General features: G+C 41.1%; 1 protein-coding gene across 1 annotated transcript in view; it reads left to right on the forward strand.

Annotated features, from left to right (window-relative positions):
• KDM3A (lysine demethylase 3A) overlaps positions 1 to 17,895 on the forward strand; it is a gene marked incomplete at its 5' end in the record, with an annotated part of 59,709 nt that overhangs the window by 21,667 nt on the left and 20,147 nt on the right. The window contains 2 exons of the mRNA XM_079720599.1: positions 842 to 1,353; positions 4,720 to 4,924. Of these exons, the coding sequence (XP_079576725.1) occupies positions 842 to 1,353; positions 4,720 to 4,924 (717 nt within the window). The remainder of the gene's footprint in view (positions 1 to 841; positions 1,354 to 4,719; positions 4,925 to 17,895) is intronic.

A 17,895-nucleotide genomic window follows, 5' to 3' on the forward strand; every position in this document is an offset into this window, starting at 1 on the left:
GAAAGGTAGGCTTGGAAGACCACTGCAATACAGCGGGAGAGTGGGTGAGCACGTCGGTTCACTGGGAGGACAGCGGGCTGCTTGGGAGAGAGCTTGGAGGAGGGACGCATAGCAGTCAGAGAGAGGGCGGGGTGGTCTTCAGAGCAGAAAGGGCAGCAGTAAGAAGTTCGGTGACCCCCAAGCAAAGACGTCTAGTGTGGGTACTCGAGTGAGGACCGCTTCTCCAGGGCGAGATCCTTTGTCAGAGGCAGGAAAGCAAGGGTAACAGGAAAAAAGGACTTGGCATGTTGCTGGGGAACTTCAGGATGAATTTCAGAGAAACAAAATTTCCTTAAGGATAACCCCTATCGGGGGTGGAGGGAGTACCAGACGGTTCTGTGAACAAGTACGTAATCAGCTGGCTCTCCTCTTTGCTTCGGGTCTTGATCACTGACCAAACAAGAGTGAAATAGTCCAGTGCTAAGGCTGGTAACACATTCATAGATAGGGTTTTGCGCTGCTGGTGATTTTGGTTCCATGGGATACTCAGTTTGTTTTGAGGGAAAGCTACGGTTCATTTTGCTATGAGAAGTAGAACTAACTTGAATCAGTTAAAGATTTATGAGAACATGCAAATGGTATTTAGGGTTATCTTTTTCTTAGTGTTTAATATATTTTTGCAGAGCCGTTGACTGATTACTTTTAACTTCAGCCCACAGAAACCTATCATAAATTCTCTAATATAAGCGGTTTTCTTTTCTCTTTCATACTGGTTACTTTAGGGAACCAAACAATTATTTTTGGAAGGTGGGGAAGAGATAAAAGAGTCCTAGATGCTAGTTTACATATTACTCTTTTTCAGAAGTCATAAACAGATTTTACCAGAACTTTCTTCCTGTCTAAATACAAAGCCTGAAATACTGAGAACATCAGATGTTGTCGGCAAAGTAGGGTTGCTCTCTTCAAAGCCCTCTCAGATTGGAACTGGAGACTTGAAAACCCTGAGTGAACCAAAGGGAAGCTATACCCAGCTGAAGACAAACACTGACCAGGAAAGCAGCTTGGAATCTTTTCCTCCATCATCGACTGACCTTCCTAAGGAGTGCTTACCTACAAAGGCTTCTTCTACGGCAGAACTGGAAATTGCCAGTACTCCTGAACTGCAGAAGCATCTCGAACATGGACCTTCCACATCTGATGTCCTTTCAAATAAGCCAGAAGAGAAAGCAGATGTCAGTAGTAATAGTCCTCGTTGTGTAGAAAAAAGGGTAGAACCTTCAACTTTAGGTTGCCAGTCACAGAATTTAAAGGCGTCTTCAGCAAAAGTAGATACTGAAAGCTGCTGTACAAGAAGCAACAATAAAATCCAGAATGGTGAGTGTTTCTGCATATCTTTATTGGTAGAAGGTAAGAAATGGTTGTCAGTACGTACATATCTTCTTCTTACCTTATGAGAAAATAATAGGAAAATGTAGAAAAAGTTCATACAATCAAAAAAGTTCAAAGAAGAAAGTAAAATCCCTAAATCTTCTCAGAAATGATTACTTTTAACATTTTGGTGGACTTAGTTCCATGTATATAGAAACACAGATAAACTATTACACAAATGGGTTCATACCAACAGTTTTACCCAGTACATTAGTGTAGGTGCCTGTCAACATTTTAAAGTCTGCAAGGATTCCATTATATGCATTTACCATATGACTTAGGTGGTTCCCAATTTTTGGTTTAAGAAAATCATTTTGAAATAAAATCTAGAGTGATCTGATGATTGCTTTATCTTCAGCCTATTACTTATCTTTCTGTGACATCCAGGTTGGAGTGAAGGAAGTGATTGAAATTTTATGCCCACACAGGTAGTCCAGATTTGAAATTTTTTTAAAAAGGGAATTGCATCACCACCTCTAGAAAAGGGATTTTTAGTTAAAGAATTTAAGGACAGTGCTGAAACACCAGGCAGAGTCTCTTTGCTTAAGGGGAGGTCTGGCTGCACCCACAATTTAGAACTAAGTACTCTTCTTATAGAGAAAATGGCACATGTATTTCACACGACTTATGTTAAGTTTGAGGATGAATATCAGTGATGGTAGTTATCAGATGCTCTCTTACTAGAATTAATAGAACTAAATGGCTTCAGTATGTCAGAAGGTTCAGGCCTATTACAGTTTAAAAATAAACTTGATAATTGTCAGCTGTGTGGGAAAATTAACTTGAAAAAAAAACTTAATAAAAACGCTATTCATTTGGGTAAGTAACAAATGAATAATCCACACTCTAGCTTTTCCTACAGGCCTCTGAAATTGGAGGTGGATTTGACTGGGGGTCTTTTTGAAGTAGAGTTGGAGGAATTGAAAACAACTTTCCTTGCTGAGTAATACTTCTAACCCAGCTTGTTCATTCTTGAGGCTTAAGTTGATATAGCTGGTAATTTGCACAAAATTAATTGCATAAGGTTCTACTGTTCCTCAGGAGTTATGTAACTCCCCAAAGAAAGTGAATATTCATAACCATGTCCCTGTTCTATTTCTTTATTCTTTTTGAGTCATCAGCCCTCACATTCAGCTTTTTTTTTTTTTTTTTTTCTTTTTGCTGTTCGCGGGCCTCTCACTGTTGTGGCCTCTCCCGTTGCGGAGCACAGCCTCCCGACGCGCAGGCTCAGCGGCCACGGCTCACGGGCCCAGCCGCTCCGCGGCATGTGGGATCTTCCCGGACCGGGGCACGAACCCGTGTCCCCTGCATCAGCAGGCGGACTCTCAACCACTGCGCCACCAGGGAAGCCCTCAGCTAGTTTTTAAGGCAAATTATTTTAATATGTGAAGAAACAAAGTTCTGGACCGGTAAGCACATTATAGGTGTAGAAGTGAGTTTCAGAGTCCAGCTTTGTCTTTCTTAATATGTTGTGCAGCTGTGCTCCAACTAAAATGATTTTAAGAGAAATGAAAAGCCTAGTCCACATCCTGGGGCATGCTGTCTACTGGGACTTTTGGCTGAGGAGTAAGACAGTGTGATCAGAAGCCTGCCAGGATCTCTGTGCTGTTTCCACCAGTATTGCTTGTGGGTATGGAGGGACTCGACTGGAAACTGTTCCTCTGCCGTGTGTGTCCTTGCTTGCTTAGGGGTTAGAAAACAAAAACAAGCTGGAGTTGAACAGCTGCCCTTTTTTTGTTTAGTAGATGTGTGGCTCCTCAGAAGCTGGTGTTGCTTTTTTCCCCTGGCTCTGCTCTGAATTGAGTCACTGACTGGGGATCAACTGTCCCTCTCCTCCCTGAAGGGCTAGATTTAGATAGTTCAACTTGCTTATTTCTAGGTATTTCCTCTTTTAAGCCCAGGCAGAACAGATAAGATCATCTTTGGACTCGATCTGGGAAAACCTGGTCCAACTCAAAGGATGATGTGTTTCCAATATCTGAGTAATTAAAATTCCATCATGAACTACTGATTTCTTTATTTTCCCTCCTTTCTTGCTTTACCTTCTCTTTCACTAACTGAATAAGAATGTTTAAGGGGTCAAGGCCTGATGGCATCCATTTAGCATTTTACAGTGTGCTGTAGTCGTGCTTTAAAAGAGAGGTAAGATTAGAACACCTCTAAGGTAATTATTAAAGATGCTTATTTTATTTAAAGCCTTCTTTGGTTTGAGATCTTTCTTCTAGTTTCTTTCAAGACTTTCAAGACTACTTACCACCGTCTCCTACCCATCTCTTGACTGGTTCCCCAGAAGTTGTGTTTTTGTTTTTTGTTTGCCTAAGAATCAACTTTCCTCTTCTCAGCTCCCTTGGACCCCGAGAAAAGGTCTTTTCTGTCGGTTTTATATGAAATACAGTCCCTCAGTATCTGAGAGGGATCAGTCCCAGGACCCCCTGTGGATACCACAAATACACCAGTCCCGTACAGTTAGCCTTCCCATTCCCATCTGCAGGTTCTGCATCTGCAGATTGAACTGACCACAGGTCGTGTAGTATTTTCAACCCATGGTTGGTTGAACCCACGGATGTAGAGGGCCCCCTGTATACCTTATGGCTCTTGACTTAGAAATGGATTCCTTTCTGGGTTATCTGGTCTGACACAGTGGTTGCTCATTAATGTCACATCTCTATTTTTGTCTCCCTTTTTCTTTAGAAACCATCTTAACTTTTCCTTTCAAGTTCACCTGCCCATTACAAGTTAAAACTTAAAACATGCATTTACTTAGAATCAAAATCCTCTCTTTAGCCAGTGCTCTTAATCTTGAATGGAACATATGTGTGAAGGAAATAGAAGATATGTCAAGGGTCAAGTGGCATCTCGTAGAAGCATTTAGAGGATAACTCTTATAGGCCAAGGGGCCTGTGACATTTGGAATGGTTAGCTTTTGCAGAATGCTTTGGAAAACACATCTCAAACCAGTCTTTTTGAGTGTGAAAACTGACACAGTTGACTCCCGCACGGTCCTCTGTTGAAGTGTTCTTCTTATCTAGGGTTGCGAATAGAGGTATGCACTAACTTGGAATTGTGAGTCTGGGGTTTTAAGTTGCCAAATGGATTCACCAAATGAGATGTATTTTATAAAGAGAATAAAACTTCCAATTGTTCTGATAGTTGTCTTCTATTACGCCATTTTTAGAAATTACTACAGTTGAACCAGTAATTGAGAAGAGGAGTTCTCCCTCTGGGAAAACTGACCTTTTGAATAGAATTCAGTCAGATATTGATGTGATTTTTTAAATTTGAGGTCCCATTTTCCTTCATCTTTTTTTCTAGCCCCATCCCGGAAGTCGGTTTTGACAGACCCAGCCAAACTCAAGAAGCTGCAGCAGAGCGGGGAGGCCTTTGTGCAGGACGACTCTTGCGTGAACATCATTGCGCAGCTGCCCAAGTGCCGGGAGTGTCGCTTGGACAGCCTCCGAAAGGATAAGGAGCAACAGAAAGACTCGCCCGTGTTTTGCCGCTTCTTTCACTTCAGGAGGTGAGCCATGTGGGGAAAAGCTGAGATACCCTGGGCCCTATAATGTACTTTTCTCCCTCTTCTCCTAGCAACAGTAAGTCTAAAACTGAAAAGAGTACAGATTACACTTTTTAATCTGTGGATTTAGGAATCTAGATCTTATTACACATTCTTTCCTTCTCATTCTCCTTTTCAGGTTTTTTTTTTTTTAAAGCAAAAGAAGCTTAAAAATATAAACTTCCATTTTTTTTTAACATCTTTATTGGAGTATAATTGCTTTACAGTGTTGTGTTAGTTTCTGCTGTATAACAAAGTGAATCAGCTATATGCATACGTATATCCCCATATCTCCTCCCGCTTGCAGCTCCCTCCCACCCTCCCTATCCCACCCCTCTAGGTGGTCACAAAGCACCAAGCTGATCTCCCTGTACTATGCGGCTGCTTCCCACTAGCTATCTATTTTACATTTGGTAGTATATATATGTCCATGCCACTCTCTCACTTCGTCTCAGCATACCCTTCCCCCTCCCCGTGTCCTCAAGTCCATTCTCTACATCTGTATCTTTATTCCTGTCCTGCCCTTAGGTTCATCAGAACCATATTTTTTTTTGAGATTCCATATATATGTGTTAGCATATGGTATTTGTTTTTCTTTTTCTGACTTACTGCACTCTGTATGACAGACTGTACATCTATCCACCTCATTACAAGTAACTCAATTTCGTTTCTTTTTATGGCTGAGTAATATTCCATTGTGTATACGTGCCACATCTTCTTTATCCATTCATCTGTCAGTGGACACTTAGGTTGCTTCAATGTCCTGGCTATTGTAAATAGAGCTGCAATGACCATTTTGGTACATGACTCTTTTTGAATTATGGTTTTCTCAGGGTATATGCCCAGTAGTGGGATTGCTGGGTCGTATGGTAGTTCTATTTTTAGTTTTTAAGGAACCTCCATACTGTTCTCCATAGTGGCTGCGTCAATTTACATTCCCACCAACAGTGCAAGAGGGTTCCCTTTTCTCCACACCCTCTCCAGCATTTATCGTTTGTAGATTTTTTGATAATGGCCATTCTAACCAGTGTGAGGTGATACCTCATTGTAGTTTTGATTTCCACCTCTCTAATGATTAGTGATGTTGAGCATCTTTTCATGTGTTTGTTGGCAATCTGTATATCTTCTTTAGAGAAATGTCTATTTAGGTCTTCTGCCCATTTTTGGACTGGGTTGTTTGTTTTTTTGATATTGAGCTACGTGAGCTACTTGTATACTTTGGAGATTAATCCTGTGCCAGTTGCTTCGTTTGCAAATATTTTCTCCCATTCTGTGGGTTGTCTTTTCGTCTTGTTTATGGTTTCCTATGCTGTGCAAAAGCTTTTAAGTTTCATTAGGTCTCATTTGTTTGTTTTTATCTCCATTTCTCTAGGAGGTGGGTCAAAAAGGATCTTGCTGTGATTTATGTCATAGAGTATTCTGCCTATGTTTTCTTCTAAGAGTTTTATAGTGGCCTTACATTTAGGTCTTTAATCCATTTTGAGTTTATCTTTGTGTATGGTGTTAGGAAGTGTTCTAATTTCATTCTTTTCCATGTAGCTGTCCAGTTTTCCCAGCACCACTTACTGAAGAGGCTGTCTTTTCTCCATTGTATATTCTTGCCTCCTTTATCAAAGATAAGGTGACCATATGTGCATGGGTTTATCTCTGGGCTTTCTGTCCTTTTCCATTGATCTATATTTCTGTTTTTGTGCCAGTACCATACTGTCTTGATTACTGTAGCTCTGTAGTATAGTCTGAAGTCTGGCAGCCAGATTACTCCAGCTCCGTTTTTCTTTCTCAAGATTGCTTTGGCTATTTGGGGTCTTTTGTGTTTCCGTACAAGTTGTGCAATTTTTGGTTCTAGTACTGTGAAAAATACCATTGGTAGTTTGATAGGGATTGCATTGAATCTGTAGATTGCTTTGGGTAGTAGAGTCATTTTCACAATGTTGATTCTTCCAATCCAAGAACATAGTATATGTCTTCATCTGTTTGTATCATCTTGAATTTCTTTCATCAGTGTCTTACAGTTTTCTGCATACAGGTCTTTTGTCTTCTTAGGTAGGTTTATTCCTAAGTATTTTATTCTTTTCATTGCAATGGTAAATGGGAGTGTTTCCCTAATTTCTCTTTCAGATTTTTCATCATTAGTGTATAGGAATGCAAGAGATTGCTGTGTGTTAATTTTGTATCCTGCTACTTTACCAAATTCATTGATTAGCTCCAGTAGTCTTCTGGTAGCATCTTTAGGATTCTCTATGTATAGTATCATGTCGTCTGCAAACAGTGACAGTTTTACTTCCTTTCTGATTTGGATTCCTTTTATTTCTTTTTCTTCTGTGATTACTGTGGCCAAAACTTCCAAAACTATGTTGAATAATAGTGGTGAGAATGGGCAACCTTGTCTTGTTGCCCTGAAAAATGGTTTCAGTTTTTCATCATTGAGAACGATGTTGGCTGTGGGTTTGTCATATATGGCCCTTATTATGTTGAGGTAGCTTCCCTCTATGCCCACTTTCTGGAGAGCTCTTTTTTTTTTTGCAGTACGCGGGCCTCTCTCTGTTGTGGCCTCTCCCGTTGCGGAGCACAGGCTCCGGACGTGCAGGCTCAGCGTCCATGGCTCACGGGCCTAGCCGCTCTGTGGCATGTGGGATCTTCCCAGACCAGGGCACGAACCCGTGTCCCCTGCATTGGCAGGGGGACTCTCAACCACTGCACCGCCAGGGAAGCCCTCTGGAGAGTTTTTATCGTAAATGGGTGTTGAATTTTGTCAAAAGCTTTTTCTGCATTTCTTGAGATTATCATATGGTTTTTATCCTTCAGTTTGTTAATATGGTGTATCACATGGATTGATTTGCGTATATTGAAGAATCCTTGCATTCCTGGGATAACTCCCACTTGATCACGGTGTATGATCCTTTTAATGTGCTGTTGGATTCTGTTTGCTAGTATTTTGTTGAGGATTTTTGCATCTGTGTTCATCAGAGATATTGGCCTTAAGTTTTCTTTTTTTGTGACGTCTTTGTCTGGTTTTGGTATCAGGGTGATGGTGGCCTCCTAGAATGAGTTTGTGAGTGTTCCTCCCTCTTTTATATTTTGGAAGAGTTTGAGAAGGATAGGTGTTAGCTCTTCTGTAAATGTTTGACAGAGTTCACCTGTGAAGCCATCTGGTCCTGGGCTTTTGTTTGTTGGAAGATTTTTAATCACAGTTTCAATTTCAGTGCTTGTGATTGGTCTGTTTATGTTTTCTGTTTCTTTCTTGTTCAGTCTTGAAAGGTTGTGTTTTTAGCATGTGAGATCTTCCTGGACCAGGGCTCGAACCTGTGTCCTCTGCATTGGCAGGCAGATTCAAAACCACTGAGCCACCAGGGAAGTCCCTATATACTGTTTTGAATTTGACTTTCTCCAGTGCATACTTTCCCAGTTTGTAATAGGAACCACTTGATCATGTTAACTTTTTTTTTTTTTTTTAATATTTATTTATTTTTTATTAGTTTCTGCTTTATAACAAAGTGAATCAGTCATACATACACATCTGTTCCCACATCCCTTCCCTATTGCGTCTCCCTCCCTCCCACCCTCCCTATCCCACCCCTCCAGGCGGTCACAAAGCACCGAGCTGATCTCCCTGTGCTCTGCGGCTGCTTCCCACTATCTATCTACCTTACGTTTGGTAGTGTATATATGTCCATGCCTCTCTTTCGCTTTGTCACAGCTTACCCTTCACCCTCCCCATATCCTCAAGTCCGTTCTCAAGTAGGCCTGTGTCTTTATTCCCGTTTTACCCCTAGGTTCTTCATGACATTTTTTTTTTTTTAATTCCATATATATGTGTTAGCATACGGTATTTGTCTTTCTCTTTCTGACTTACTTCACTCTGTATGACAGACTCTAGGTCTATCCACCTCATTACAAATAGCTCAGTTTCGTTCCTTTTTATGGCTGAGTAATATTCCATTGTATATATGTGCCACATCTTCTTTATCCATTCATCCGATGATGGACACTTAGGTTGTTTCCAGCTCCGGGCTATTGTGAATAGAGCTGCAATGAACATTTTGGTACATGTCTCTTTTTGAATTATGGTCTTCTCAGGGTATATGCCTAGTAGTGGTATTGCTGGGTCATATGGTAGTTCTATTTTTAGTTTTTTAAGGAACCTCCATACTGTTCTCCATAGTGGCTGTACCAATTCACATTCCCACCAGCAGTGCAAGAGTGTTCCCTTTTCTCCACACCCTCTCCAGCATTTATTGTTTCTAGATTTCTTGATGATGGCCATTCTGACTGGTGTGAGATGATATCTCATTGTAGTTTTGATTTGCATTTCTCTAATGATTAATGATGTTGAGCATTCTTTCATGTGTTTGTTGGCAGTCTGTATATCTTCTTTGGAGAAATGCCTATTTAAGTCTTCTGCCCATTTTTGGATTGGGTTGTTTGTTTTTTTGCTATTGAGCTGCATGAGCTGTTTATAAATTTTGGAGATTAATCCTTTGTCAGTTGCTTCATTTGCAAATATTTTCTCCCATTCTGAGGGTTGTCTTTTGGTCTTGTTTATGGTTTCCTTTGCTGTGCAAAAGCTTTGAAGTTTCATTAGGTCCCATTTGTTTATCTTTGTTTTTAGTTCCATTTCTCTAGGAGGTGGGTCCAAAAGGATCTTGCTGTGATTTATGTCATAGAGTGTTCTACCTATGTTTTCCTCTAAGAGTTTGATAGTTTCTGGCCTTACATTTAGGTCTTTAATCCATTTTGAGCTTATTTTTGTGTATGGTGTTAGGGAATGATCTAATCTCATACTTTTACATGTCCCTGTCCAGTTTTCCCAGCACCACTTATTGAAGAGGCTGTCCTTTCTCCACTGTACATTCCTGCCTCCTTTATCAAAGATAAGTTGGCCATATGTGCGTGGGTTTATCTCTGGGCTTTCTATCCTGATCCACTGATCTATCTTTCTGTTTTTATGCCAGTACCACACTGTCTTAATTACTGTAGCTTTGTAGTATAGTCTGAAGTCAGGGAGCCTGATTCCTCCAGCTCCGTTTTTCGTTCTCAAGATTGCTTTGGCTATTCGGGGTCTTTTGTTTTTCCAAACAAATTTTGAAATTTTTTGTTCTAGTTCTGTGAAAAATGCCAGTGGTAGTTTGATAGGGATTGCATTGAATCTGTAGATTGCTTTGGGTAGTAGAGTCATTTTCACAATATTGATTCTTCCAATCCAGGAGCATGGTATATCTCTCCATCTATTTGTATCCTCTTTAATTTCTTTCATCAGTGTCTTATAATTTTCTGCATACAGGTCTTTTGTCTCCTTAGGTAGGTTTATTCCTAGATATTTTATTCTTTTTGTTGCAATGGTAAATGGGAGTGTTTTCTTGATTTCATTTTCAGATTTTTCATCATTAGTGTACAGGAATGCCAGAGATTTCTGTGCATTAATTTTGTATCCTGCTACTTTACCAAATTCATTGATTAGCTCCAGTAGTTTTTCGGTAGCATCTTTAGGATTCTCTATGTATAGTATCATGTCATCTGCAAACAGTGACAGCTTTACTTCTTCTTTTCCAATTTGGATTCCTTTTATTTCCTTTTCTTCTCTGATTGCTGTGGCTAAAACTTCCAAAACTAGGTTGAATAAGAGTGGTGAGAGTGGGCAGCCTTGTCTTGTTCCTGATCTTAGTGGAAATGGTTTCAGTTTTTCACCATTGAGGACAATGTTGGCTGTGGGTTTGTCATATATGGCCTTTATTATGTTGAGGAAAGTTCCCTCTATGCCTACTTTCTGCGGGGTTTTTATCATAAATGGGTGTTGAATTTTGTCGAAAGCTTTCTCTGCATCTATTGAGATGATCATATGGTTTTTCTCCTTCAACTTGTTAATATGGTGTATCACATTGATTGATTTGCGTATATTGAAGAATCCTTGCATTCCTGGAATAAACCCCACTTGATCATGGTGTATGATCCTTTTAATGTGTTGTTGGATTCTGTTTGCTAGTATTTTGTTGAGGATTTTTGCATCTATGTTCATCAGTGATATTGGCCTGTAGTTTTCTTTCTTTGTGACATCCTTGCCTGGTTTTGGTATCAAGGTGATGGTGGCCTCGTAGAATGAGTTTGGGAGTGTTCCTTCCTCTGATATTGTTTGGAAGAGTTTGAGAAGGATGGGTGTTAGCTCTTCTCTAAATGTTTGATAGAATTCGCCTGTGAAGCCATCTGGTCCTGGGCTTTTGTTTTTTGGAAGATTTTTAATCATAGTTTCAATTTCAGTGCTTGTGATTGGTCTATTCATATTTTCTATTTCTTCCTGAGTCAGTCTTGGCAGGTTGCGCTTTTCTAAGAATTTGTCCATTTCTTCCAGGTTGTCCATTTTATTGGCATAGAGTTGCTTATAGTAATCTCTCATGATCTTTTGTATTTCTGCAGTGTCAGTTGTTACTTCTCCTTTTTCATTTCTAATTCTATTGATTTGAGTCTTCTCCCTTCTTTTCTTGATGAGTCTGGCTAATGGTTCGTCAATTTTGTTTATCTTCTCAAAGAACCAGCTTTTAGTTTTATTGATCTTTGCTATTGTTTCCTTCGTTTCTTTTTCATTTATTTCTGATCTGATCTTTATGATTTCTTTCCTTCTGCTAACTTTGGGGGTTTTTTGTTCTTCTTTCTCTAATTGCTTTAGGTGCAGGGTCAGGTTGTTTACTCGAAATGTTTCCTGTTTCTTAAGGTGGGATTGTATTGCTATAAACTTCCCCCTTAGAACTGCTTTTGCTGCGTCCCATAGGTTTTGGGTCGTCGTGTCTCCATTGTCATTTGTTTCTAGGTATTTTTTAATTTCCTCTTTGATTTCTTCAGTGATCACTTCGTTATTGAGTAGTGTATTGTTTAGCCTCCATGTGTTTGTATTTTTTACAGATCTTTTCCTGTAATTGATGTCTAGTCTCATAGCATTGTGGTCGGAAAAGATACTTGATACAATTTCAATTTTCTTAAATTTACCAAGGCTTGATTTGTGACCCAAGATATGATCTATCCTGGAGAATGTTCCATGAGCACTTGAGAAAAATGTGTATTCTGTTGTTTTTGGATGGAATGTCCTGTAAATATCAACTAAGTCCATCTTGTTTAATGTATCTTTTTTTTTTTTTTTTTTTTTTTTTCGGTACGCGGGCCTTTCACTGTTGTGGCCTCTCCCGTTGCGGAGCGCAGGCTCCCGACGCGCAGGCCCAGCGGCCACGGCTCACGGGCCCAGCCGCTCCGCGGCACGTGGGATCTTCCCGGACCGGGGCACGAACCCGTGTCCCCTGCATCGGCAGGCGGACTCTCAACCACTGCACCACCAGGGAAGCCCTAATGTATCATTTAAAGCTTGTGTTTCCTTATTTACTTTCATTTTGGATGATCTGTCCATTGGTGAAAGTGGGGTGTTAAAGTCCCCTACTATGATTGTGTTACTGTCGATTTCCCCTTTTATGGCTGTTAGTATTTGCCTTATGTATTGAGGTGCTCCTATGTTGGGTGCATAAATATTTACAATTGTTATATCTTCTTCTTGGATCGATCCCTTTATCGTTATGTAGTGTCCTTCTTTGTCTCTTCTAATAGTCTTTATTTTAAAGTCTATTTTGTCTGATATAAGAATTGCTCCTCCAGCTTTCTTTTGATTTCCATTTGCATGGAATATCTTTTTCCATCCCCTTACTTTCAATCTGTATGTGTCTCTAGGTCTGAAGTGGGTCTCTTGTAGACAGCATATATATGGGTCTTGTTTTTGTATCCATTCAGCCACTCTGTGTCTTTTGGTGGGAGCATTTAGTCCATTTACATTTAAGGTAATTATTGATATGTATGTTCCTGTTACCATTTTCTTAATTGCTTTGGGTTCGTTATTGTAGGTATAGTCCTTCTGTTGTGTTTCTTGCCTAGAGAAGTTCCTTTAGCATTTGTTGTAAAGCTGGTTTGGTGGTGCTGAACTCTCTCAGCTTTTGCTTGTCTGTAAACGTTTTAATTTCTCCATCAAATCTGAATGAGATCCTTGCTGGGTAGAGTAATCTTGGTTGCAGGTTTCTCTCCTTCATGACTTTAATTATGTCCTGCCACTCCCTTCTGGCTTGTAGAGTTTCTGCTGAGAGATCAGCTGTTAACCTGATGGGGATTCCCTTGTGTGTTATTTGTTGTTTTTCCCTTGCTGCTTTTAATATGATTTCTTTGTGTTTAATTTTTGACAGTTTGATTAATATGTGTCTTGGCGTATTTCTCCTTGGATTTATTCTGTATGGGATTCTCTGTGCCTCCTGGACTTGATTAGCTATTTCCTTTCCCATATTAGGGAAGTTTTCAACTATAATCTCTTCAAATATTTTCTCAGTCCCTTTCTTTTTCTCTTCTTCTTCTGGAACCCCTATAATTCGAATGTTGGTGCGTTTAATGTTGTCCCAGAGGTCTCTGAGACTGTCCTCTGTTCTTTTCATTCTTTTTTCTTTATTTTGCTCTGCATCAGTTATTTCCACTATTTTATCTTCCACCTCACTTATCCGTTCTTCTGCCTCAGTTATTCTGCTATTGATCCCATCTAGAGTATTTTTCATTTCATTTATTGTGTTTTTAATCGATGCTTGATTCATCTTTAGTTCTTCTAGGTCCTTGTTAACTGTTTCTTGCATTTTGTCTATCCTATTTCCAAGATTTTGGATCATCTTTACTATCATTATTCTGAATTCTTTTTCAGGTAGACTGCCTATTACCTCTTCATTTGTTAGGTCTGGTAGGTTTTTATCTTGCTCCTTCACCTGCTGTGTGTTTTTCTGCTTTCTCATTTTGCTTATGTTACTGTGTTTGGGGTCTCCTTTTTGCAGGCTGCAGATTCGTAGTTCCCGTTGTTTTTGGTATCTGTCCCCCGTGGCTAAGGTTGTTTCAGTAGGTTGTGTAGGCTTCCTGGTGGGGTGGACTAATGCCTGTGTTCTGGTGGTTGAGGCTCGATCTTGTCTTTCTGGTGGACAGGTCCACGTCTGGTGGTGTGTTTGGGGTGCCTGTGGCCTTATTATGTTTTTAGGTAGCCTCTCTGCTAATGGGTGGGGTTGTGTTCCTGCCTTGCTAGTTGCTTGGCATAGGGTGACCAGCACTCTAGCTTGCTGGTCGTTGACTGAAGCTGGGTGCTGGTGTTGGGATGGAGATCCCTGGGAGATTTTCGCTGCTTGATATTATGTGGAGCTGGGAAGTCTCTTGTGGACCCGTGTCCTGAGGTTGGCTCTCCCACTTCAGAGGCACAGCACTGACTCCTGGCTGCAGCACCAAGAGCCTTTCATCCACCCGGCTCAGAATAACAGTGAGAAAATGTAGAAAGAAAGAATTAGTAGAAGAAAGAAAGAGAGAGGGAAAGAAAGGAAGAAGGGAAGAAAGGAAGGAAGGAAGAAAGAAAGAAAGGAGGGAGGGAGGGAGGAAGGATGGAAAGAAAGAAGGAAAGAAAGGAGGGAGGGAGGGAGGAATGAAAGCAAAAGGAAGAGTGAATGGAAGAAGGGAGGGAGGGAGGGAGGAAGGAAAGAAAGAAAGAAAGACAGGAGGGAGGGAGGGAGGAAGGAAAGAAAAAGAAAGTGGAAAGAAGAAGGGTGGGAGGGAGGGAGGGAGGAAAGAAAAAGAAAGAAGGAAAGGAGGAGCGGAGGGAGGGAGGAAGGGAAGGTAGGAAAAAAAGAAAGAGCAGGTAAAGTAAAATAGAATAAAGTATGAAATATAGTAGCGTTATTAAAATTAAAAAGTAATTATTGAAAAAAAAAACACGGACCGATAGAACCCTGGGACATATGGTGGAAGCAAAGCTATACAGAGAGAATCTTACACAGAAGATTACACATACACATTCACAAAAAGAGAGCAGGGGGAAAAATCAAAAATCTTGCTCTCCAAGTCCACCTCCTCGATTTGGGATAATTCGTTGTAAAAAGAGGAAAAGGGCGAGAAGTCTGAAATCTTGCTAAGTCCACCTCCTTAATTTGGGATAATTTGTTGTAAAAAGGGGGTAAAGTCTTAAATCTTGTCCTCAAAGTCCACTTCCTCAATTTGGGATGATTCGTTGTCCATTCATACACTCCACAGACGCAGGGCACATCAAATGGACCGTGGAGCTTTAATCCACTGCCTCCGAGGCTGCACAGAGAGATGTCCCTGTCTCTGCTCTCACAACACCCGGGTCTGGCCCCGCCTCTGCGCGTAGGTCGCCGGAGGGCGTCCGTTCTTCGCTCAGACAGGACGGGTTTAAAGGAGCCGCTGATTCGGGGGCTCTGGCTCACTCAGGCAGAGGGGAGGGAGGGGAATGCCCTCTCCTCGCGCACCAGGCAACAAAAGGGAAAAAAGTCTCTTGCCTCTCCGGTAGCTCCAGACCCTTTCCCCGGACTCCCTCCGGGCTAGCACTAACCCCTTCAGGCTCTCTTCCTGCCGCCAGCCCCAGTCCTCTCCCTGCGCTCCGACTGAAAGCCGATACCCGAGCCTCAGCTCCCAGCCCCGCCCGCCCCGGTGGCCGAGCAGACAAGCCTCTCGGGCTGGTGTGTGCCTGAGGGCACCGATCCTCTGTGCCAAAATCTCTCCGCTTTGCCCTCCGCACCCCTGTTGCTGTGCTCTCCTCCGCTACTCCGAAGCTTTCCCCCTCCGCCACCTGCAGTCTCCGCCCGCGAAGGGGCTTGTAGTGTGTAGAAACCTTCCCTCCTTCACGGCTCCCTCCCACTGGTGCAGGTCCCGTCCATATCCTATTGTCTCTGTTTATTCTTTTTTTCTTTTGACCTACCCAGGTATGTGGGGAGTTTCTTGCCTTTTGGGGGGTCTGAGGTCTTCTGTCAGCGTTCAGTAGGTGTTCTGTTGGAGTTGTTCCACGTGTAGATGAATTTCTGATGTATCTGTGGGGAGGAAGGTGATCTCCGCGTCTTACTCTTCCGCCATCTTCCTCCGGCTCCATGTTAACTTTTTTTTGCAAATACTTTAGAATAACTATGCAAGAACCCGTAATAACAGTGTTGGAAAATTCACTTAACCAATTCCCTTGTTGGCGTTAAGATTATTATGTATTTTTTGCCACTAAAAATAATACAGAAATGATCATCAGCTTGTCCACATCTCTGATTATTTATTTTGGAAAGGTTATTGGAAGTGGCATTACTGGGTCAGAAGGTGTGTGTGTTTTAAGGCTTTGATACATAAGTTCTGCCAAATAGCCCTGGAGGAAGGTTGCACCTGCATCCATGCCCACTGGCAGGGTTTGAGCATTCCTGTCTCTGTGTACCTTTGCCAGCCGGTGTATCTTTAAAAAATCTTCTGCTTTTATAGGCAAAAACTTTCATTTTTACATTGAGTTTTTTTTTTTTCAAGTCAAATTAATTTTCTTTAAATTCTTCCATCCTGAGTGAAGAGAAAGGTAGCCTTCTGGTCTTTTTGATATATAATTGAGCAGTGTTGTTCTGGGTGTAGGTGAGCTTTTAGATATCATACATTTTTTCAGAAATCTAGGTCGTTTCAGTCTCAACTAGTTCTAATCATAAACAGCAGTGTTGACTTTAATTTCTTCCTATTCTCCTCTCCTTTAGTTTTATCAAGATTAAAGATTGCTGATGAACTGAATTAAATGCACGGGCATTTTAATGATCAATAATTATATCTGTGCTGATAACTTTCAGATTCAGGGTTATTTAATGAAGAGTTTATTTAAGAGTTTTTTAGATGGTAGTTTGCCCCATTCATTCCTGAGTAAATTGCAAAAGCACCATGATAATATGTGTGTATAGCATTTAGAGCTGCGATAACTGTTAACAGAAGTCAGTGTGTTAGAAACTCAGACAAGCTCACTTCTTTGGTAAAAGGAATATCATGGTTGTAAAAGGGAAGCCTTTTTTTCCTGGTGTTTAGAGTGAAGATCGACACTGTCATTAGTCTTATCAAGTTTGTTTCTCATTAAATTCTGCAGATGAAATGGGAGGAGGTAGGGTCTCAGTGGTAAAGCTCAGTTGCCAAATCCTGTTTTCCATCTCCTCCCCATTTGAAATGGCTTCCAAATTTAGTTTTTAGAGCTATGACTAGCTGTAATTTGGGCTATCAGTTAAAAGCTTGCATCTCTCCTTTGGACTCCTAGAAATACATTTGCATCTGTTATGCAACTCCCAGTGTCCTTCCAGTTCATTCTACACAGTTCTGGACAAATGCTTTTTCTAAAGCACAACTTTATGTGTGTCTCGTGGACTCAAAAAGTTTCGGCAGCTGCCCAATGACTAGCAAAGAAATCAAGGTCCCTGCATTTTTCTTGCAAGGCCAAGCTTAATTATTGTCTCTAACATGAGTCTTCTTCATATAAGACCCACAGAACTCATAGTCAGCACTTCTTCCTCTGACTCCTGTAAGACTCAGTGACTGTTATGATACCTGTCATACCCTACTTCCCTGGGTGTTTTATGTCTACTTCTGTGTCTCCAGCTAGATTGACATATAATGTTGTGTTTAAGTAAGTCCAAAACTATTGCATGGCTTAGAAAAATCATTGCAGATGTCAAAGATGCTGAAAGAGAATGCTGAGAAAATATTCTGCTTTTTGCTCCACCTTCTTAGGTACCGCGGCCCATCTTAACACTGCCTCTTATTCCAGAAGCTCGCATGGTAATTTGTAGCTAGGATTCCTGAGGGTGTTGAATACCTCATGGATCTGTATGGTCATGGCTTCAGTGTCGTCTAGGGTTAGCCTTCCCCTCCTGAGCATTATTCTTGAAGCAGTAGTTGTATTCAGATTTGGTCAGATTATTTGTCACCTTCTGTTTGTTATCAGTTTACTTCTGTGGTGACCTGTGATTATTCTCGCTATTAAGTTCCGAGTCAGGCAGGGTTCAGTAGCTGTCCTTGGAAATGACGTGAGTAGATGTTGGTTCGAGTGGAGAGCACAACCCCCTCTCCCTGCCAACCCCCCATGTCTTTTGGGGGAAAACTTGGAAGTT

Source organism: Hyperoodon ampullatus, assembly GCF_949752795.1.
Source record: "Hyperoodon ampullatus genome assembly, chromosome: 15".
Lineage (NCBI taxonomy): Eukaryota > Metazoa > Chordata > Mammalia > Artiodactyla > Ziphiidae > Hyperoodon > Hyperoodon ampullatus.